Raw genomic sequence first — 23000 nt, 5'->3', positions numbered from 1 at the left:
ATTATAATTTAATGGAATAAAACAAAAGTTAGGGTGGCCATACTATGGAGGCAGTTCATCCATGAGAAAAACTTTATCAAATCTGTTTTTAGATCTTCAATTCTCTCTTAAGATATTATTCAGAGCTCAGATTTGAAAGTTCGATGATAAAAATCATTTATTTATTCTATTTGACCTGTTATTTCAGGATGAAGGCATTTTACAAACATGATGGGGGCATACAAAAACCCTCTATTATTCCACTATATAATCATTATTAAACCTCCACAAAAGCTGAAATATGTTTAATTTCTAGAGTTCATTTGAGTAAGAAACAAAAACCATCCCAGTTTTTGTTTTAAGCTTCTTTACGCATAATTTTTAAAAGTCGAAATATTACATCAAAATGTATCAAAACCTTGTATGATTTTTTAATTTTTTTTTGAGTTTGTAAATTCAAAAAATTCTTTCTTGCCTTATGTTCTAAGCGTATCACCCTCAAAATGCATTGGTCAGATAAGCTGTCTAGTCAGCCATTTCATCAAACAGCCGTAGGGTCATTTAACCCGATAGGCCCATTTAGGAAACCTTTCCCCTACTTGAAATTTTTATCAAAATTTCCATGAAAAACTTAAAACTTTTTTTATTTCCCCCTTCGGGTATTTGGAAATTTCGAAGGGGGGGGAGGGGGGGGGGGGGAGACAAAAGAAGAAATTGATATTTGTTCCAGCCTTATTGAATGTATGCAAAAAAAACTAATGCAATCTAATGTTTCGTTTAAACATTATTAAAAAGCAAATAACTTGAATAATTAAATCAAACAATAAAAAAAATCTGGAAGTAAAAATTGGGGGCATTGAATTGATAGAAATTTTTCTTATCTTTAATTATTCAGTTCGGTCTGGTCGGATCACGACCTTATAATGTTCAACAAAGTTAGGTGTTTTATCAATTTTAACAATTTTTTTATAAATACACTGATTTTCTGAAACTTATTCCAAAAAAGATTATTCAACCCTCTAGAGCCCACCCCGCTTTAAGACGGGGGCTACTAAAATCGCCATAAAACCAAAGCCAATCATTATTTTTATTTACTATTTTCGCAGAATATTTCTTAATATGGTAAGCTAACAAACCATACTAATGCAAACGGTTTGACAGGAGAGGATGAAACATGAACCTCGCTTAAAAGTGGGGTTGGAAAAGTATGACAACGATTCGAAAAATATGCACAATATTTACTTTTAGTATAAGCTGAAATATCTCAGTTATTTGTGGAAAAATTTAAACAAAAACTACTTAAAATATAACTATGAGTCAGGGTTAATATATTTCAAATAAATGAAAAATTGGTTGAAGTTTATAGAAACTACAATCGAAAAAAGGATTGAAAGTGATTTTTTTAGCTCCTGTGGTTATCTAAGGTTGCCAGAATTTTTTCAGCTCGTATCCGGGCCGGACAAACCAGGCAATTTTATATAAAAACCTGGCAAAATCCGGGCATTTGATTTTAAAAGTGACGACCGTAAATCCGGGCAATATCCCTGCAAATTTTCTCAAAACCCAGAAATTACTCAACAAAAATGAAGAAAAAATTTAAAAAAAAATTTCATCAAAGTTCATCAATTTTTTGTTGTATTTTTGGCTTCCAAAAATCCTTTCGTGAATATTTTTATAAAACTTGCTCAAAAAAATTTTTTTGTTTTGTTTTATTTGCTAAATAAAATTAATAAATCCTGGCAAAATCCGGGCATTTTTCAATGGAATCCGGGCAACCGGGCCGGGCCGGACTGTTCCCAAATTTTGCATTGAATATCCGGGAAAGCCTGGATAAAACCGAGCAATCTGGCAACCTTAGGTTATGACATTGTCAAAATTTCCGTCTCATCTTAAAAGTTTTTCGTAGAATAAACCTTTTTTTTTTTTTTGTCTTTATTTGAGAGGTTTTCAGCTACAGGCTGGTTCGCCTCTAGGAGAATAAACCTTGTTTGTTATCATAAAACTAGGCTTCTGAGAACTTTCAAGCAAAAAAATGGGTTCTAGAGGTTAACAAAAACTGAAAAATTCTCATTTGATTTTTCAAATTGCTTACAACTTTTTTTTGGTTTTTCATTCGATTTCTGTGATGTCCTCGACAATTTTCATTAAATTGCCCGATCTACAGATTTGTTGAATGAATCAGGTGTATACACAAAGAACTCTTGAAAATACTTTTTATCCCCCTTCTTTGTTGATCAATCATTTATTTTTAAATATAATATGCTAGATCTTGTTGCGTACGTAAATTCTCTCAAAGACATCAAGTTTCTATCGTTTACCGTTTAGCCGTTTTTAATTTGATAGCTTTGCGCCGGGAATAACGTTCAACTTTTCTCAACGGATTCCATTCATTCAAAATTAGAATGACTGAATTTGCTTCGAAGCTCACAGTCATGTTCTCGAAGTGACTGTGACCGTAGGCCTAAACGAGAGAGCTATTTTAGTGAGAGAAGGCAATGAAGGAAACGTAAATGGATTACTCTGAATGGAGAGAAATTTCACATTCACGCAAGGCTGTCGATAGTTTTAAGCTCTGGTTAGCAATACAACTTATGTGACAAGGACAAATTCAATGCTACCAACCTCCTAACAAGGTCAATAGCATGAAATAAGCACGATACTCAAGTGTGAATTTTTCTTGAAACAACAATTTTGAACTCCTTGAACCTATTTTCAAAAGCACGTAATTCGTATCTCTGTTGCGTTCAAATTTGCAATCCTAATAGGCATTCATGTGGATTAATTCGTTTCACCAATTCACAATAACTGAAAGAATGGCGTACAGGGGAGACGCAGCACATTCGAACTAACGACACGGGGTTTCGAAAAATTGTTACATTTCATGATCTCAGGATACCTTCCAAGTAGCGTTGACCATGTTTTAACTTATTAGTCAGTTGAATCGGAATTCTCCGAAAATGCGGAGAATTTACAAAAATGGTGTATATTTAAACCAATTATTAAAGTCAATAAAAGTCAACAAGTAAAACCCGTATCAAATAAAGAAGGTGAAATTCTGTCCAGTCAAAAGTCACTCATATTGCATTTATTTAGCAACAAATTGAGCCATTTTTCAATTTAATAATAATGAGTTCATACACGATTACGCCTTTTCGGAAATTGGGCACTTGGAAATATGATTTGTAAGTTTTGAACGGTGCAATAGATGGAACTGTTTCTAGTCGACTTTCAAAGTATTTTTTGGGTGTCAGCATTTCAAATTTTACACACTTTTTTGGAGTTTTTTTGTTCGAGCTTGTACCTCTGTTCTCTGTGGTTTGAATGATGAAAGTCGAAAAAGTCCGAATTTAGTAGAATTTCTGTACCTCAGGTCAAAAATAACTTAAATTTTCGTAAAATAATAATAATGTGATACATTTAGAAGAAACTTTGAGCTGAAAACATCATCAGAGAAAATTAAAAATTACAGTGCGCATGCATTCCATCTTCAGTGAATTATTAACTGAACCTACTGAATACCTTCAACCAAAGTTGTTCAGATCAAGTAATAAAAACTGGATATTTCAAAATAGTTTTCGAACACTTTCCATCTTTCACTTGAGGCTCTAGTATCGAAAATGTTGTAGTTGAGAGCCATTGAAGAGTGAAATTGATCGGTCTGAATCATTTTTAACAGCTATTTTTGATTATCTACCAGGTGGGATAAAAGCTTATTGAATTAAACTCGTTAAGGAATCATACATTAAAAACTGAATAACATTCATTTTTTAAACATATGTTTATTGTAGAGTTAAAAAAAAATGTTTTCATTATCCTCTTTTGTCTTATCTAGAATTTTACTCTTTCCATTAACTTAAATTCGAGGAAACATAAAATGTACTGTAAAATTTCATGTGAAGCATTTAGAATTCCGATGAAAAATTAGGAATTTTAACAATCTGGAAGCAATTTAAAGAATAATTCATTCAATCGAAACTTTTTTTGTCGGTTGAAGAGCTCAAAGAAGGTTTAACTGAACCAAAATCGTGATGAATCATTCTATAAGATAAAAATCCCAGAAAAAAAGGAAAATCCTGAAACAGAATCTTAATGGAATGCTAAGATTAACACGAGTTGTCTAATCTCGTGTAATATAAACGTTGAAATAAATGTTAAAGGTTTTATCTAGGTTTGAACAATAACATGTTTAGTAATTTTCAGAATTTTATTTTAAAAAAACAATCATTTAAATTAAACAACATTTTTCTAGACCTTATTTAAGCACTTTTTGTTGATCATAAGCATGTAAAGATCTAGTTTTCAACAGTCAGTTTAAGCTTTCGACAAAAAAAATCGTTTTCGACAGGAATGGAATGGAATGGAATAATCCACCAATAAACAACTTGAAGCCCTTTCTCTGTTGAAATCATTCAATTTATTTGCAGCAAAAGTGCTTTTATTTGAAGTAATGTGAAAAGTTTTCTGAATAAGAAGCCTAACGAAACCAGATTTCTATTGCTTTGAAAGATGTAAATGAACAACTAATTTGATTCATATTCATGTTCAACATGTGCCACGTTAGGAGTAAAAAAAATTGCAAAATGGTTACATGTAGGATTTGAAGAACTAAGAAAAAAGATATGATATTTTTCAAAAAACTGCTGTCAAAATCTAGAATATCTGAGAAAATTGCAAAAAAAACAACACATTTCAATGATTTTAAATTGGAATTGAATTAAAATTGAAGTTGATATTATTTTCCACCAATGAATTTAGTGAAGCTTTGAAATAGTTTTAAAAAAAAAAGTGGGACGGCGCACAGTGCACAGTTACTGTGCTAAAGGGCTTAAAGTAGAACTTTACTCCTAGCGCCTCTGACTTTCATATTATCGCTTCTTAAGTGTCTCGAGAACATTTGCTTCTTCAAACATGCTTCATAAATTAAAAGTAAAAAAATTGAAAATTCTAACTTTTTTGTTTAATAGATAGAGCTTTACTTTATACTACAAAGTTATAGAATACGTGAAAATTTGATACTTTGTTGAAAACATAATAACTCTTTCTAAAAAAAAGCTAGAATTTTTTATTTTTTCATAGTTGATTTTGACTTCTTTTTGATGCTTTCAAGTAATGAACCATGTTTGAAGGAGCAAATGTTCTGAAACCTTTTAGGAGATAACATAAAAGACAAATGCGCTAGAAAAAAAGTAACCCTTTTATCCATTTCGGACCACTGTGTAGTGGTTCAAAATATAAAAAAGTTGAACAAAATTAATAAAAAGCTTTTTATTTGAACTTTGTATGAGGACGATTGGAAAAAAAAAATAAATTGTTTTTTTTTCAATGTTTGTTATTTTTGTTTAAAATTTCCAAAACAGGTATTGAGCCTACTACTGGAAAATTGAATATTTTTCAATTATATATGTATGAATACTTTTGTTAAAATTATGTATGGACTCCGAAATTCTTCTAGGTAAGTTTTCTAAATATTGAAACTGATGATTTATGGTGAATTTACCGTTATATCAAAGCAAACAATGCTTGATTTACTCTGAATAAATTGTTTAATATTTTCATTCTTTTAACGAAACAGCGTTCCATTCAAAGCTATCTTATTCAAAATAAAGCAAAAACTAGCAGGTAATTTGAAGATATTTTTTTCAAGGCTTTCAGCTATCCAACGGTATATAATTTACCGATCGGCAGCGTAAGCTCTATTTTTGCTTCCAAAAAACAAAGTAGATAGAATCATTTTTGGGGTTCTCAACTAAGTGAAACTTTATTAGTTTATGATGTTAAGGATATTTTTCATCTCAAAACTGTAAACTAGATTAGAATATATCACCTCGCAATAAACATTTATAAACTTTCACAGATATAAATGGTTCTTTTTAGTTGTTTTGAATTAAGAATAAAAAATCCCATTTTTTTGTGTTTAAGTTGTCGTTAAAGTTGTCGTTGTTAAAATTTATCGAATTGCATCAAAACGTTCCTTGAATATTGATAAAAAAAATTGTTGCAGCTGACTTAAAAATTGGACTTTTTTAGCTTTTTGGCGTTTTGAATCACTGTGCGGCGGGACATTTCACAAAAAAGCGGCACATGTCTCACTTTTGAGGGGCTGATGGCAACCCTAGGTTAGTGAGAATTGCCTTAGAGCACACTAGCGAGAGTAGAAGGACTCTCCTTGTTACTAAACCATATGAACTTTCAACTGAGAGCTGAATTCCTGCTCCTGAAACTCTTGCTCTAAGTCCTTTTCAGAAATCAGTTAATAGTCCTATTTAAAGGGATAGTTTGATGACGATTTTGTTCCTCATTGTGATCCTAACTTATAGGATTTTTTTTTCAAAAATCTGTGTCATCAGGGAGTTGTTCATACTGAAGTTACAGCTAACCCCTTCGAAAACTCTGAAAAGACCATTGATACAAGGATGAAGAATGACATCGTTTGTTGTTCAAAAAGAATAAAACATAATTTCTCAGCGAGTTGAATGGTTTAAATCGGTATGACGGGGATCCGTTGAACGTAAAACGGTAATAAATCAGAGGAAACGAACCGATACGAACAGATGTGAGGGAACAACACTTACGGATCGTCCGGCGTCAGCTCGGCCGGTTCCCGCGTGAACTGTGGATCGAAGTGACAGGTAATGTCCTGATCGCACCCGTCGAACGACGGAATGTACGGTGGCGCTACCTCTTTTTGGGCAAGCTGCAGGGGGTTCGCGAGACGCGACACAACGAAACAAACAACAAGAGTTTGTGGGATGGATGGAGGAGTGAATGATCGTGATTGAGATTTGCGATTGATGAGAGGTGAAACGAGGTGAGGTTGGATTATTAGCATTGGTACATACAATTTGTAATTCAAACCGGGAGGTGATTGATTTATTCGATTGTTGATGACAGAACTTTTCAATTGATCATTGTGTGAATTGGGGACGGAAGGTTTTTTTTACTCAAACAAACGCGAAGCAATGGAATGAACACGGGAAAATTACGAATCAACTTATTTACAGATTTTAATTAGTCATCAACTGAGAGTGGTTGTCGGGATTCGGTTTTTCCAGTTGAATGGTAATGAAAATTAAAACGATAAACAGGTACAACAACAGCACACATTTTAAGACCCCGTTCATCATGGGAAATGTGAGGTGTGGTGATGTTTTGGGGTTTACCGACCTGTTATTGAGCATGCGGAAACTGTGTCCTACCAACTCTAATTATTGTGATTCATTAAATTATGAGTGTCTGATACTGTGTATGTGCGCGCGATATTATCGGGGTATATTGTTTTGAAATTTGAAAGCTTTAATGCAAATTAAAATCGATAAACAAAGGTAAAATCATCAGGTAACACACACACTTTCACACTACTCCATTCACACTTCGGAAATTAACATAGAGTAATAAATTACTGATAATCTAGCTGCTTCAGCAGACACCATATCAGGGAGGCATAAATTAAGCTAATTTTGTTAATCACTTAAGAAATTACTTCCGAGTAATTAACGGGGAAATATTCCGAAAACAAAATTTCAATAAACTAAATATTTTTGATGAAAAACACACCTATCGAGGCCACGTTATTAATTAATTTTTCAAAAACACATCTCAAACCATCACCCATATTGGTGGGTAAAGTGTTGGTTTGGTGTTGATAAAAATTAAAAACCGCCTGATTAATGGCGGCCACGATTTCGACAGTTAATCGATTCCCGAGTACCACCGGATGTGGATAATTGTTGGTGGGTTGGCTTGATTTGACCCCGGCCTAGCGCCCTCTTCCTATCCGGAGCTTTCCGGAAATTGTTTGTCATACGTACGCGCCCTCGCTCATTATTAGTGTTGGCGGTTCCGCGATTTATCACGCAACTGTGAACAGCGAAGTATCAATAAATAGGTCGGGCAGCTCCCAGGCTCGTTTAAAGTGGAATAATTATCGGGTGCAGTTATTATTTTCAATTCGTATGTGATGTTAATTTTGTTTTCGATTAAACGATTTATTACAGGAATTTAATAACGATGTTGAAAGAATCTTTATCTTTTCACCAGTTTAATATAATGTTATTTTCCTGTAGAAACGTCTTGTTATCGTTGTTGCATCATCACTTTAAAGGGGGGGGGGTCCAATTGAAAATGAATCTGGTACCCGTGATACTTTGGGGTCGTATCCTCGGGGACCAAATGTTAGGTAAGGAGTTTATTCGAAGAAAAAAATGCAACACTTTGTTTTGTGAATAACTTTTGAATGCCTGGTTGGAAATTTTCAGTGAACCTACCTAGTAATGTAATGTGTACGTGTACAAAATTTGGTGTCAATCTACTAAGTGCTTTTTGAGATAGCGTCGAATACTGAAGTTCAGAGACAAAATTTTTGGGCAGGATCGAGAAAAATACAGAAAAGTCCTAGAGGATCCAATAATGAGCTAAAATTTGAATTAAAGTGAAGGTAATTAATTCAATAGAGTTGTTGAATGTGAGAGGTTGTTTTTTCAAGCTCAACCCGAAAATGTCAATAAAGGAAATGATTATAATGATTATTTTTTGGCTGGTTTGTCTACCTGACTGATAAACAGACCTGACTACATTTCTACAAGGTAGAACAGATGCTCATCGGTAGAATAAACAGAAAACGGTGGTCAAATCGTGCGCCAAATATTTGGACAGCTAGTGCAGAGACATTTTGAAAAATTTCGTAATGGACAGCAAAACGAACCCTTTAGCGATGGCCTGGCAGGCTTTCAACCAGAATTTTTTCGTTATCAAGTCTCTTCCTGTATAACCCGGAGTTAAACAAGGAGAAAAAAAAATGATAAAATTATTCTTATACTTAAGGGCGCTAACGATCCGTGGAAACCGCAAATCACTCAGTGTTTCATAACGATTGACACAATGATTGGCTAAACTACAAAGAAGACTGCATCCAAATACGACCGTTTTCTCTGCAAAGCACTTCAATAGGTCCCACAAAGTTTATACTGGGTTTAAGATAGATCGTTCCATTACGCAAAAATTGTGGCTGAGTGTTGTAAGTTAAATATGTAGAATTTGTGCCAATTGGCTAAATTTGTTATAACTTCGACAAAGTTCAAATTGTTGGGTTATTTTGGAGGTCAAGCTTCAGAAAACAGAAAACGTAATCCAAAAAAGCCTTGATTTGAAAAAAAGGATGATTAATAGTGTTGCTCAAATACGAAAAACTTCTTCATTGGACGCTATCTCAAAAAGCACTTGACACAACATCAAAAAATTAGGAAAAATTAATATTAGATTGTTAGGTTACAGGTGTGTCAAAAAATACCAAAATAAGTTCATAAAGAAAATGGGTTACAAAGATAAAATTTCATATCTTATTTTGAAATTTAATTTTTTAACTTAGAGGTGAAGATTTTTTCTAAGTAAAATTTTTAGATCAAGAAATGAATTTCCAAAGTAACCGAAAATTTCTTGATCCCAAAAGGTGTTCAAAAATAAGTGCGCGCCTCGGAATTTAGTCCTAGATCACTCTAGGATAAAGACATTTCCTTTGATGACACTATAAGACGTTCACGAATTAAAGCTTACTTTTCTAAATCTTTTTATTAAGAAGTTAAACTGAGCCAGTTCGAAATTTGAAACCAACCATTTGAATTTCAAAATTCATGCATCGAGTATTAATTTAAACATTTCAAGTTGGAAGCCTTTCGACAGATGTTTAATACTCACAAAAGTCACTAGAATTTGCTTAACCAAAATCTAAAACCTATTTGTGTTAATAAGCTTTTATTATTGTACTTACTTTTGAATATAGGTAAAAAATCATTTAAGAAATTTCTGCATTTTTTGACAAAACTTTAAAAATTAAAAAAATGTTGAAACCCAATTATCAACTTTCCTCAAGACCACAAGTACTTTAAACTTCTACGAATAAGTTAAAGAAGATTTCTATTAGTTACCTTACCACATTCTGTTAAATACGGAAAGTTTGAGGAATTTTTTTTTAAAAGTTTTGTACTAAATAAAATTTTTGATATTTTTTTAAGCAAACATCAAATTGTTTTATAGGATTCAACAAATTTGTTGAATGAAATAAAATCTTTTCTTTTTAAACTTTCTTCAGTAATGTCGGTAATACTTGTGATGATAGGTGTTGAGCTTTTTTAGATCATTTATCAAAAAATTCCTAATAAAATGAAGTATAACAAAACAATTCAGAATCGATTTTTATGTAGATTGGAAAGTACATCAGTTATCAATGATTGTGTACACGCAAATCTCAACTCAAATTCATTTTGAAATTTATAAACATCATATCAACAAAACTAGAGGTGGCGTTTGTTTTTTCTGCGTTGAATTTTGTCGTTTTCTGTCATTTTAGAGAGAAAGTTTTGATTTTTGATACCAATAATCAATTGATGAATGATTCATGAGTATCAGTTTTTATTGCACTGAATATTGCTGTTGTTTTTGAAGTGCTCAGTTCGGTAGCTTCAGGAAGTTTTTTGCATAGTTTGATTGCCGAGAAGGGTTTGATTTTGATGGTTTAGAAGTGTTGTAAATGCAAGGAAGTTTTTGGGACACCGAACGGGCGGTTTTGTTTAATTGTTTAGATACGTGCGGGGGCATTGGGGAATGGACATTGCAAGTGATCGAAGATATTTATTATGGTTTCTTTTGATATATGTACAAGTGAAAATTGAAATAGATAGAAATGGGATGGAACAGAAACAAGGTTCTAATGTGTGCCTCGAGTTGAAGAAAATACCTTCCGCGTAATACGCTCAGGAGTGAAATCAGGAAATTGAATTCTTGAGAAATGTGTGACAAAATTTTTGATACCGGAAGAGGTCAGCAGCGAGAGGCGGAAGTTAGCAGAAAACCGGTGAGGACGTTCCTTTTTCTTTTTCTAGTTCTTTAATTTTCAATCTTCAATCAGTTTTTCAATCTATAACTTTAGTTAAGAACTCTAAATTTATGATTTGTGGAGAACACTCGAGGTAATTTAATGATTAATTTTGATTATACGATTTAAGACATTTTAAAAACTTTTCGAGCTCTAAGGAGATCTCGAAAGGTTTATTGTTTTATTAACATTTTTCGTTATCTCTTTTTTATTTTCAAGAGCGAGTAAAGGCGCTTTATCCTTGGTCGATGACCAGAAATGATCGTACATTGAAATCCAAAACAGTCCAAGAAAAAAGCTTAAATTTTTAAAGATTTTTTATTATTTATTACATTCTCAAAATACTTGGGTTTTGGGATTTCTGTGTACAAAATAAATCATTTCCAGCCCCAGAACGATCCTAGTGATTGGCAAAATTACTTAAGATTGCACATGGTTTCTTCATCAAGGAGCATTTTTCTTAGCATGCTTCCAACAATACTGCCCATTCGAAACGTATGGTACTGGTGGTCCACGTTTCTTCCTGTTCCTGTGTTCCGGATGTCTCTGCGTTCTCTGCTCTATGGTAGGCCCAACCATTTTATGTTTTTGATCATTTTAATGTTTTTATGTTAAAATAATTAAAAACATGGACAAAGACAAGAAGAATAATAACACACTTATTATTCTTTGGGACTCAGACATAAGTTCTGGCTATAGAAGTATGATTAGTGATTAGTGATTAGTGATCATATCAACAAAACTAGAGGTAAAAAACAAAATCTAACAAAAAATTGGAGTCCAGGACGCCAAAATCTATCAAATTCTTAAAACATAGGCTTCAAAATTATGTTTTCTTGAGTAACCAATTAAACTCTTTTTAATATAATAAGTTATTTTTGTTGAAAAAATTACCTTCTAAAAGGTTAAAAACTTGTTTTCTCCATTTTCATAAAATAATTTTAAATTCTTAAATAATTCTTTTAAGTTTTACCAAATTTTCAAGTCTAATTTTTTGTTATATTATTGAAAAGTTTATCTTCTTTCTTCAATACTAAATTTATGAATTTTGGAAAAATAATCTTGTAAGAAAATTATAATTTCTTTATTTTGTCCTTTCCAGGACCCAGGGACGGAATTTTGTCGTGGTCATGAGGCAAAAATTGCGACTAGTGACCCATTATTTTTCTCACATGTCGTTATTTTAAAAAATTTCGACATGAAAGTATGCTATGAAATGATTGTTTTGGTAAAGAAAGAGTTTTTCATTATGTCATTGCTAGCTAACAATAGTAAAAGATCAATGAAAACAAAGTTAAAGTCTAGACACAATTTTATAAGCTTCCATTTGATTTCCATCTTTCGTTGATTGTCTATACTTCTCATTCGTGAATGTTATTTCCATCATGTGAATACCCGAAGCATTCACATTCACGTTATTGGAATATATCTGTCATGACATGATACAAGATTGATCATTGATCTTTTTTCTATGGGATAGTGATCCGAAATAAAATGCTTATGAATGAATGAATATTTTCAAGCAACGGCAAGACCTAATATTCCAAAAGACGATGACAAAATATTCAGAGCTTGAAATTATTTAAGATTACAAAGTCTGCGCTCGAAAATAAAAAAAAATTTCATTTGTTTAAATTGTTTTAAATCGTTTATCTTTCATAGATCATGTTTTTTAAATAAATCTTTAAAAAAAATTCGAAAAATGATTCGAAGTAGCAGCAGTAGATAAGAAGTTTAAATTAAGATTATCAATAATCAACATTTTGCTGATCCATTTTTAAGCATGGTTTAATCATGGTTTATTTCTAATCATGGTTTATTTCTAAACTGGTCTGGGAGTTCATGTTACAATTCGTATTTTATTTCTTTTTAAATCTGGTGATATATTTTATCCATTCTCCTTCTGAGCAACGATTCTTATGTCCGATGATCTAAATTCAGGTTTTAATCGAGATTTTGATTCGCATTCTATTTCTGGTTTTTATGAAATATTGATTTCAAATTTGTAAACAAGACTGCTTAAAATTTATTTTCAAGCAAATTGCTAGTTCACAATAAATATCATTATTTTGAAAAATTTATCAATGCATTACCGAAAATTGCATTAATTTGAACCATTGATTCTGATTGATTATATTATAACTATTAATCGTATCAGTAAGATTTAATATTTTTTCGAGCATATGTGATGGTCATACATAAGGTTGCCAGAATTTTTCAGCACATATCCAGGCCGAACAAATCCGGGCTATTTTATCTAAAAACCTGGCAAAATCCAGGCATTTGATTTCGAAATTGTCGACCAAAATCTGAACAATATCCGGCAAATTCGATCAAAACCTAGAAATTACTCATCAAAACACAAGAAGAAAAAAAATTGAAACAATTGTTCTCCATCAAAATTAATCAGCAGATATTAGTTTGTATTTTAGGCATTCAGAAAACCTTCATGTTTATCTTTAAGAAACTTGTTCAAAAAAAAAATCGTTTTGGATGCATAAATAAAAAAATTTACAACGCAATTGGTTAAGTTTTATTTGAGAATGAGAATGATAATAAACCAGGGCAATATCCGGGCTTTTCCAATGAAAACCGGGCAACCGGACCTGGTCGGACTTTTCTCAAATTTTATATTCAATATCCAGGCAAACCTGGATAAATGCGGGCAATCTGGCAACCCTGGTCATACATGAGTAAAAAAACATTTGAAGAAATCAATTTTATTATTTCTAGCTAAATTCAAATTTCGAAAGGAGAGCCAAGGCATTCGTTTTTCCCCAGCCTATCTGGGTACATGGGGTCAATAAGTCGATTAGCGTGGACTCATCCGCATACACATTTTTTTTCCTTGTAGGGGAGAGCCCACTGCGACTATTAGTTGATCTATTGTGCTATTTACCCCGCGTTACTTTATGCTTTCAGGTTCACCTGCACTATTAATTGGAGTGACAGTTGATTGCTGACTAAGCATTTTATCCCAATCGTGTATGATATCAAAGATGTATGATATAACCTTCTAAGGGCTGATATGCAACCATTTGTCTTGTGCGCTTATTAACTTTGCCCCAAGTACTCGCTCTCTCCTATTTAAGAGGGCGCAGCAGTTGTTTGAAGATGTTCTGCAATTTCTTTTTCGAACCCGTAGAACCGACAGTCATCGTTTCGGATTATGTTTATCCTTTTTATCCGTATACACATACACCCTAAACCCAACCTTGGACCTGGGTAGCTGCCCTAAGGCACTGTGGAGGAGGTCATACTCGCGGCCTGGAGGTCTGCCCCGGAAAAATAGTTAACCGGAAAAATAGATTAACCTACAGAGACTCAGTAGTAACCGTAACAAGGACACGCCCAACGTGCGAGATTTTGCGAAGGAGGACTCGATATCCAACTGGCAGCAGCTGACGGAACGGTTTATAACGTGATACAGAGGATGTGTACAGGGTCCGGCAACTGAACTTCTACATTACTTCAACAGTAATTATTCCGTTGCATACGAAACAGTATTCAACTACCCTTCGTCGCTTTGTTTACATTAAGTCTTAGCTATCATTGGATGTAAGTGTTACTTTTGTAATCAGCAGTTATCCGGAAAATGGATCTCGAACTGAAACGTGGTGGTTGCCTTGTTCCTAGCTGACAAACGGCAGAAGGACATAGTTCGTGAGCTGTCCGATATAAGTGTGTGCAGAAGTTTTGTATACCGTACTGTCTAAAGATACCTGGAGACCGGAAGTGCCAAAAAAAACGGTATGGTGGGGGACGCCGACCTACTGAGTTGTGACACCTGCCATGGCGAAGATCGTCAAGAAGCGCCTTAAGAGAAATCCTCGTCGTAGTACCACTAAATTGGCAGAGGATCTCAACATATCGGAGCGAAGTCTCCATCTGATCCTGAAAGATAAACTTCAGACCAAGCCCTACAAGATCTAAAAGATTCAAAACCTTAAGGTGAAGCAGAAACAAGAACGGGTAAAAGGAGCGAAGGCGCTGTTGAAGAGGGCCGCGGAAGCAAGTTTGAAGAATATCGGAATCACCCGTGATGGCCGAACTCCGCTGGTTTTTGTCGCTGAAGGAGTGAAGATCAACCAAAATACATATCGGGAAGTAGTTCTACAGAATGTCGTCAAACCGTGGGCACGTCGACATTTTGGTTCCAGGGATTGGGTTTTCCAACAGGAGTCGGCGCCAGCTCACAAAGCGAAGAAAACCCAACTTTGGATTGCGAAACATTTTCCAGGGTTCATTTCGAGCTCCGAGTGGCCGGCGAGTTCACCAGACCTGAACCCTATGGACTTCGCCGTTTGGAGTATATTGGAGGCCAAAGTTTGCTCTAAGAAACATGAGGGTGTGGAGGTCCCGAAGCGACATCTCGTGGCAGTCTGGGATAAATGAAGGGCGAACAAGTCGAACTTTACCAGTGAATTTTGAAAAAGAAATTAGTTTTCAAGAGAAATTGAATGAATTTGAAATAAAAAGTTGTTGTTTTGATCAATTTATATTTTTATTGTAGCACTTCAATTGCCGTACCCTGTATGGAATCCACCACTTGGCAAGCGGTAAGCGATGGGTTCACTCGGATCATGAATATCCTGCAAAGGAGGTGGAATTAACAGTAATTCGCGAACGGTGTAGGATGACTCCATCGCCGGAGAGCATCTGAGTAGTGTGTGTCCGAGCCCATGATTGAAGCTACAAAGATAAGGCATCATCTTCTGCGTAGTCGAGGTCATAGGTGGAGTATCCGAGTAGTAAGGAAGGAGGTAAACCACTGTCGAAGAATACCCACGGGTAGAGAGGCTGTCGATGCTGGGCGAGCCTCTTGAGTCGGTGTAGGATGACATCACCATCGGGATACATCCGAATCGTAGCGTTCAAAGTCCCGAATGTGTGCTGTGACAGGCGCGAGTCCAAAACAAGCTGCTCTTGATTCGGCAACGTGCAGATTAAAAAAAATCCAAGGATTGCCAACCAAAAGAAGACCGGACAACGTTCGAAGTAGACTGATTTCATCGACGGAGGGCTATTGAGTAGAGTACGGCCGAACCCACGGTTTGAAGATACGAAGATATGGGAACATCTTCTGCGTAGCGGATGCCGTGGATACGCCGGATTCGTGCATAGGTGCTTCACCTTCGGAGAGTATTTGAGTAGAGCGTTTCCCAATGATCGAAGCTGCGGGGATAAGACTTGACCTTCTCGAAGTGGAAGATGTTTAAAAAGAGTTATTCCACGGTCGGGGAATACCCACACCGGCCGGGCAAGCCTCTTGAATCGGTGTAGGATGACGTCTTCGTCGGGAATCATCCGAGTAGTTGCGTTAAGTCCCGTGCGTGTGCTGTAACAGGTGCGTGTCCAGAATAAGCTGCTCTCGACCGGCACACGACTAGCAGAAGGTGGCGTGCTTCGAATCCTGGTGACAATAAGTCGGACTTCAAGTCGGAAGAGGAGGAGTCAGGCTCCGAGTCTACAATAGGAAGGCCGGTGGGTGTGTTCAACCCTGAGTCTTTATGATGAGAGGTCGGATCTAGAGTCACAAGAGGAGAGATTAGGCCTTGAGTGGACAAGAGGGGAGGTACTTATGTAAACCTCGAGTCATTGCAAGGAGGAGTCGGATCTCGAGTCGTCAATTAAAAGATCAGGCCTCGAGTCGCCAAGAAAAGAGGTTTGTGAGGGAACTTCCTGTCATTGCGAGAATATGTCGATTCCCGAGTCGTTAGAGGAGAATTCAGGCGTCGAGTCTTCATGAGGAGGGTTATTGCTTAAAGTGATCTCGTTAATGAGTAGTATTGCCTTGGAGTTGTTACTAGTAACTTTGTATCATGAGTCATCCAATTGAACCCATGGATCCAGAGAAGAAAACTTGGGGGACGTGGTGGCTCGCCGTGCCTTGGAAAGCGATCCGTAAATGTGATTTACCACCTGGGGTTGCGAATAATAAAAACCCGATTTAATACACTTATCAGTGGATTGGAGGCTTTCTTACAGAGTGTCAATTATCTTTGGAAATAAATGACACAATAATGGATTCCTTATTTCTGAATTATTTATTATTAATCTATAAAAAAGATTATGATTAAAGAAAATCGATAGCAAAAATTACTAAACTCAATATAAAAAAAGGTGCCCAGCACGTTTTTTGGAGGATAAACGAACTTATATTCAACGAGTTCATTTATAATCCAAATAATTCAAACTGTTAAAGTTTGAGAGCCTCATATCTCGACGCTCACTAGTGGTCAAGGGGTTAACCTCCTAAACTCTCATGCTAGATGGCGTGGGATCGATTCTCTGCTGTTTTATGAAATTTTTGTCAAATTTTTGATCGCCTTTGTAATTAATTTAGCGATTGCTGGCTACTGCTGCTGAGCAAATGGCTACCTTTTTTGGAGCCAACGTAAGCATGATATGTTCTATGGAATAGAAAAATTTTAAACAATTTTGTTTTTTTTTTGGTTTTGAGATAGGTCCTACAGGAAAAAAAATGCAATTTTTTGATACTGAATTCATCAAAATCGTGAAACCTAGAATAGGAGTTAATGTGTTAAGAACGTTTTTATGGAACATACAAATTCCCGGACATCATCGTAACTCGTCGAGCTGAGTCGATTGGTACCTATAAAGTGGGGTCTTGGACCCTTAATTAATGATATCCCCAACTGACCGTTCCCTATGCCTTTCTGTAAGAAAGCCAAAAAGGTGGCCAGTACGTTTTTTGGGGGATAAGCGAACTGATAATCAACAAGTTCATTTACTCTCAAAATAATTCAAACTGTTTAAGTTTGAGAGCCTCATATCTCGACGCTCACTAGTGGTCAAGGGGTTAGCCTCCTACACTCTCATGATATTGGTGTAGGAACGATTCTCTGCTGTATTATGAACTTTTTGTCAAATTTTCGATCGCCTCGTAATTAATTTAGCGATTGCTGGCTACTGCTGCTGAGCAAGCAAATGGCTACTTTTTTTGGAGCCAACATAAGCCAAAATTCAACAAAATGCATCCTCTCAAGATACTTTATATAGTTTTTACTGCTGCTTACAAGGATATCTAATACAAAAATTAACCGTTTCCGTCTTGTGATCTGGTTTTTCCTCAAGAAAACTAACTCATGTCTACATAATTATGGTTGAAGCTAGTATATCATAAATTATGCTTGACTTTAAAAAAGGAAAAAAATGACGGATTAAAAAAATCAACTGGAAAAATATTCCCTGTCTAAGTAGGAAAATTCTGGTTCGAAAAAATCTTGTTGGAAGGCTGTTTCTATTTTTAACTCGGGTTGGTGGCAGAGGACAAGCCTCGTGGTCACCATTTGCTGCATTGATGAATTATCAAAAAGAGAAATTCATGAAAGAGAATCGTAAATTACCATAACACTATGAAGCTTTGAAGCAATTTCTGAGTCCAAGTCCTTAATATGAATTTAGATTTGTAATCTGAATTCTGATTTTGGAATCTTATTGAATACCGATTTTTCAAACATATTTAAACTGCCTTTTTGAAAAACTTGAACTTCAGAAGAACAAATTGGCTCAGGGTAAGCAAAATAATTTGAATCAAATATCGTGATTTCATTTTGAAATATGAATCTGTAATCAGGAATCTAGTTTTGATCAATGAATAATTCTAAAATCAGAATTCAGAACTGTGAACAAAATTAATCTGAAAACTGAATTCTGAATCTAAATTATCAGATGAATTTTAAATCCGAATTTCTATCCTGAGCCCGATCTGTATGTTGAATCCGAAACCTGAACTATGAATCTAAATTTTCAATGTGAATTAAAATTTTAGACCGGAAATCCTAAATCTGTATACAGAATTCAGGGCCAAAATGAAGATTTGGAATTTAAATTTTCAATATTAGTTCAGAATTTGAATCTGAAACTATGTCAATTGTGAACTCAATTTCTTAATAAGATTTTGAATACTGAATCTGCATTCTGCATTTAAATTCTTAATGTGGAATATGAATAAAACTTTTGAATCCATATGAATCCAGAGTCCGAGTTTACACTTTGAAGTTGATTTTTTTGTCAATCCGATTGATGAATCTGAATCTGAGAATTTAATTTGTACTTATCTGAATTCTAAGTTCAACACATTGAGCTTGATATCTATTCTGTGTTCATTTTATAGATCTGAATCAGAATTGTGAAACTGACTTATAAATCTGATTTTAATTTCCATAGCATTTGAATTTAAATTCTAAAATGAGCTTATTTCCTATTCTTTCATTCCGATTTTTTTATCTGAATTTGAGATATTAATTTGAATCTGAATAAAAATTCTGAACCTGATCTCTATTCTAAATCCGATTAATGAATCTAAATCAGAATTCCGAACCGAACTAATAAATCGGAATCTAAATCTCGTGTCTGAAGATAAATTTACAACCTGAATTGTATTGCGAATCCAATATCGGAATCTGAACCTAACATTTTATCAATTTATTGCCATTAAGTAAAGCAAAAAAAAAATCTAATTCTGAATGAAGGAATTAACTAAACTGAATTTGGATGTTATATTGTAAGTTTTAAAATTAAAATTAATACTAACATGTTATTCAGAATCTGAACTGGTATCAACATCCTTCGAATTCAGTATCTGAAATTCTGATACTGGATTGTGACTTCGAATTCTTAAAACTATTAGGAATAACTAATTTTTTTTTTCAATCCGATTGATGAATCTGAATTTGAGATTTAAATTTGAATTTGAATTCTGAGTTCAAAACATTGAACCTGATATCCATTCGAAGTTCAATTTATAGTTCTGAATCATAATTGTGAAACTGACTTCTAAATCTGATTTTGATTTCCATAGCATTTGAATTTAAAATCTGAAACAAGAACTTTTGAATCGAAATTTTGATTGAATTCTGAGCACAAATCGGCACTCTGAGCCTGAGCTCTTTTTTAAATATTTTATTTTGATTTTTAAATGTTAATTTAAATCTGAATTTCTAATTCGAATTATGATTTACAATTTTCAATATGAATTCTGAATCTGAATTTTAACTCTGAACCTGATCTCTACTCTAAATCCGATTTATGATTCTAAATCAGAATTCTGAATCTAACTAATAAATCGGAATCTAAATCTTATGTCTGAAGATAAATTTACAACCTGAATTGTATTGCGAATCCAATATCGGAATCTGAACCTAAAATTTTATCAATTTATTGTTATTAAGTAAAGCTAAAAAAATTCTAATTCTGAATGAATGAATTAACGAAATTGAATCTGGATGTTATATTTTAAGTTTTGAATTAAAATTTATACTAACATGTTATTCAGAATCTGAACTTGTATGAACGTCCTTCGAATTCAGTATCTGAAATTCTGATACTGGATTGTGACTTCGAATTCTTAATTCTATATGGAATTACTGATGCATGCTGTTGCATAAACGAAAAATAGAAATTCTAAATATGAAATCAAAATAAAATTCGAGTCCTGAATTTGAATTATGAATCTGATATCAATTATTGTGATTTCTGATTTCCGTAGCAGTTTGTTACTTTCCAAAAAAAATCCTTAAAAAATCTTTTTTTTTTACCTTTCCATTCCGGTTTTTATGTCCTGCTCGGGTGTAGTTTATGTACGCGACGAATCTTCAAAACAGGTCACCGTTAACAAAATCGCCCGTCCGCTATAGTCACTCAAATGCAAAGGGGTTGACTTCTCATACAGCTAAAAACACTTTTCCCCCAATTAGCGAATCTATTTTTGGTTCCAAGGTCATCAAAGAAAATCCTTCAATTCATATCCGATGATAGATGTCTATTTACGATTTTTCCCAACTATCGTTTTCTTTCTATTGGCGAGAGTTATCCATCGATAAACCTAAAAAGATACAAACAAAATACCCCGAACCCTCCCCATAGACGTTCCATTAAAAACAAAACATTGTATTCGATACAGTTTACTAACCTGGCAAAAAAACTTCTGGAACCAAATAGCAGCTTCTTCCCGTCCATCGTCCGAATATTTTTGGAGGATATCTGGTCAAATTGGAAGGCCGAAATCAGTCCTTTTGAAGACCAGAAATCTCCGTCGGCAGCAAAAACAGCAGTCGCACGCAAAAATTCTTTCCACTTTTTCGTTTGTTTTGGTCCGTGTGGGGTACGTTCAGAGAAGTGGGTGAAACGAGTGTGTCATGTCGGTAGGTGTGTTCAGTGTTAATTTATACAAAAAGATTAATTCTCATTTTCTTTCGGAAGAATGAAAATTGATGAAATTTATTTTCGCGTTCGTTGTTCACATGAAGCGTTTTCTGGTCAATCAGGACTAGTGTTGCGTCGAAAAGGTTACTATCATGTTTGTTTGTTCACATGAGACGTTTTCCGAACATAAGGATCTAGTGTAGTTTCAGTGCGACAAACCGATGATTTGCGAAGTTTACAATTTCCATTGACAGTAGGTTATAATGTTTAATTTGAATGAGGAATTCAAATCTAATAATGATTTAGATTTAGATTTTGAATTCTGATACTGGATTCTGATTCCAAATTGGAAAAATAAGCCAAGTGAAAACATTTATTGAAGATTTTAAACAAAAAATTTAAAGTGCTTACAGGCAACTTTTAATAAGAATATAGAAAATCCCATCTTCCCCCGGAGCTTACATATTTTAAATTTTTTGAAAATCAATTTAAGTTTATCAATATTTGTCTCACAAGAACTTTCAAATACATTTTGTTAAGAAAGAATATCATAAAATTCTAGGGAAATTTGAGCATCAATCGGACTTACAACGTTTAAATTAAAATCATGAGCAGACTGAAACTGTTAAGCTAGTTTTGTAGCTTTTTCTGCATTAGTTAAAAGATGTTTATCCCCATCTTTCAAAGTAGGAATTGGCTTCTGGGGCTTTTCCAGAATTTTAGTTAATTTCCAAAATGGCTTTAAGTAGGGTTTTATGTCCTCTACTGCTTTGAAAAATTTTCATTACGAATCAAATTTAACGACGTTTGATCTCGTTTTGAAGGTCGCAATAAATAAATTTTAAATAAGGATATCTAGTTCGTTGATATCGGCGCCGACGAATGTTTTTCAAACTGAAGATCATCATCGATCAAAGATTGACTGAATTTTTGTTTAACATTAGGTATTGAAGCGGTTTTAGCATTGACTATTGAAGTTGTCAAATTTCCTACGTCCAAATCGAAATTGACTTAGTTGGAATTATTATTTTTTTTAAATCCTAATGTTGATTCTGAATGCTTATCCTGTACAGAACTCTGAATTCGAAAGCTTCCAAAAATATGTAATTTTATATAATCGGTTTTTATTAGTTTCGATTTGTCATTCCAAATAGAAATTCAACTGAAAAAGTCATTTCATTAAAAAATCAATGATGAATTCCATACTTTACACACAGCTTATTCTCGTTAATGCATTCGTGACCCATTTTTAACTCCTGAAAGTAGGCTCATTGTTACATCCAAGAACATAGTTGAGATGCCGCGTTCTTTGAACAGAAGAAGGAACAAAAAAAAATTCTGGGTGTCAGGTCTTAATTCTGAGTCCGAATTCTGAATCTTTAAAGATTGTTTAAGAATGTTTATTTGAATAAATTTACATGAATCATATACTTCAAAACAATTGAATGAGGTCAAATAAAATCTTCAAATTATTCAAAATCATTTTTAACCTATTTATTGGAATTTGGAATTTATTGAAAATCTGAACTCTAAATTTCAATTCTTCATCTAAATCCTTTTCTATGAATTTAAATGTTAATTCTGAATGTCATGTCTGTACAGAAATCTTAATTCGAAAGCTTAATTTTTTAAAAAAAGATTTATTAGTTTCGAATCCTCATTCTTAATAGTAATTCAGTGGTAGAATTCATTTCATAAAACATATCAATGATGTGTTCTATAATGCCACTGTTCTCGCTAATACATTTGTGACCCGTATACTCCTGAAGATAGGCTCAATTTTAAATCCAAGAACATTGTGCCGGCGGTGCCGCGTTCTTCAAACAGAAGAAACAAAAAAAAACGGTTAAAATTTCAATTTTTCTACTATCAGCACATGTGCTTTGTCCGGTAAAAATGAACTCTGGATGGTTATTAAAAGCAACCCCTGTCCATATGGTGTTTGAAATCAACCTCGGCAAAGTTTGATGAAAAAAATGATATC

The 23000-nt window shown here is 34.0% G+C and overlaps 1 protein-coding gene across 4 annotated transcripts in view; it reads right to left on the bottom strand.

The window, feature by feature from the left end:
- The window catches only part of LOC129749259 (atypical protein kinase C), a 438832-nt gene that overhangs the window by 43662 nt on the left and 372170 nt on the right, over window positions 1-23000 (bottom strand). For 2 of the 4 annotated variants that reach the window (XM_055744189.1, XM_055744187.1), the window contains exon 12: window positions 6552-6673. The exons of the other annotated variants lie outside the window; for them this stretch is intronic. In XM_055744189.1, coding sequence (XP_055600164.1) covers window positions 6552-6673 — 122 coding nt within the window. The remainder of the gene's footprint in view (window positions 1-6551; window positions 6674-23000) is intronic. 4 annotated transcript variants of the gene reach the window in all.

This window comes from Uranotaenia lowii, chromosome 2 (genome assembly GCF_029784155.1).
Source record: "Uranotaenia lowii strain MFRU-FL chromosome 2, ASM2978415v1, whole genome shotgun sequence".
NCBI classification, from domain to species: domain Eukaryota; kingdom Metazoa; phylum Arthropoda; class Insecta; order Diptera; family Culicidae; genus Uranotaenia; species Uranotaenia lowii.
The sequence above is the reverse complement of the archived record's forward strand: the minus strand, read 5'-3'. Positions and strand labels throughout refer to the sequence as shown.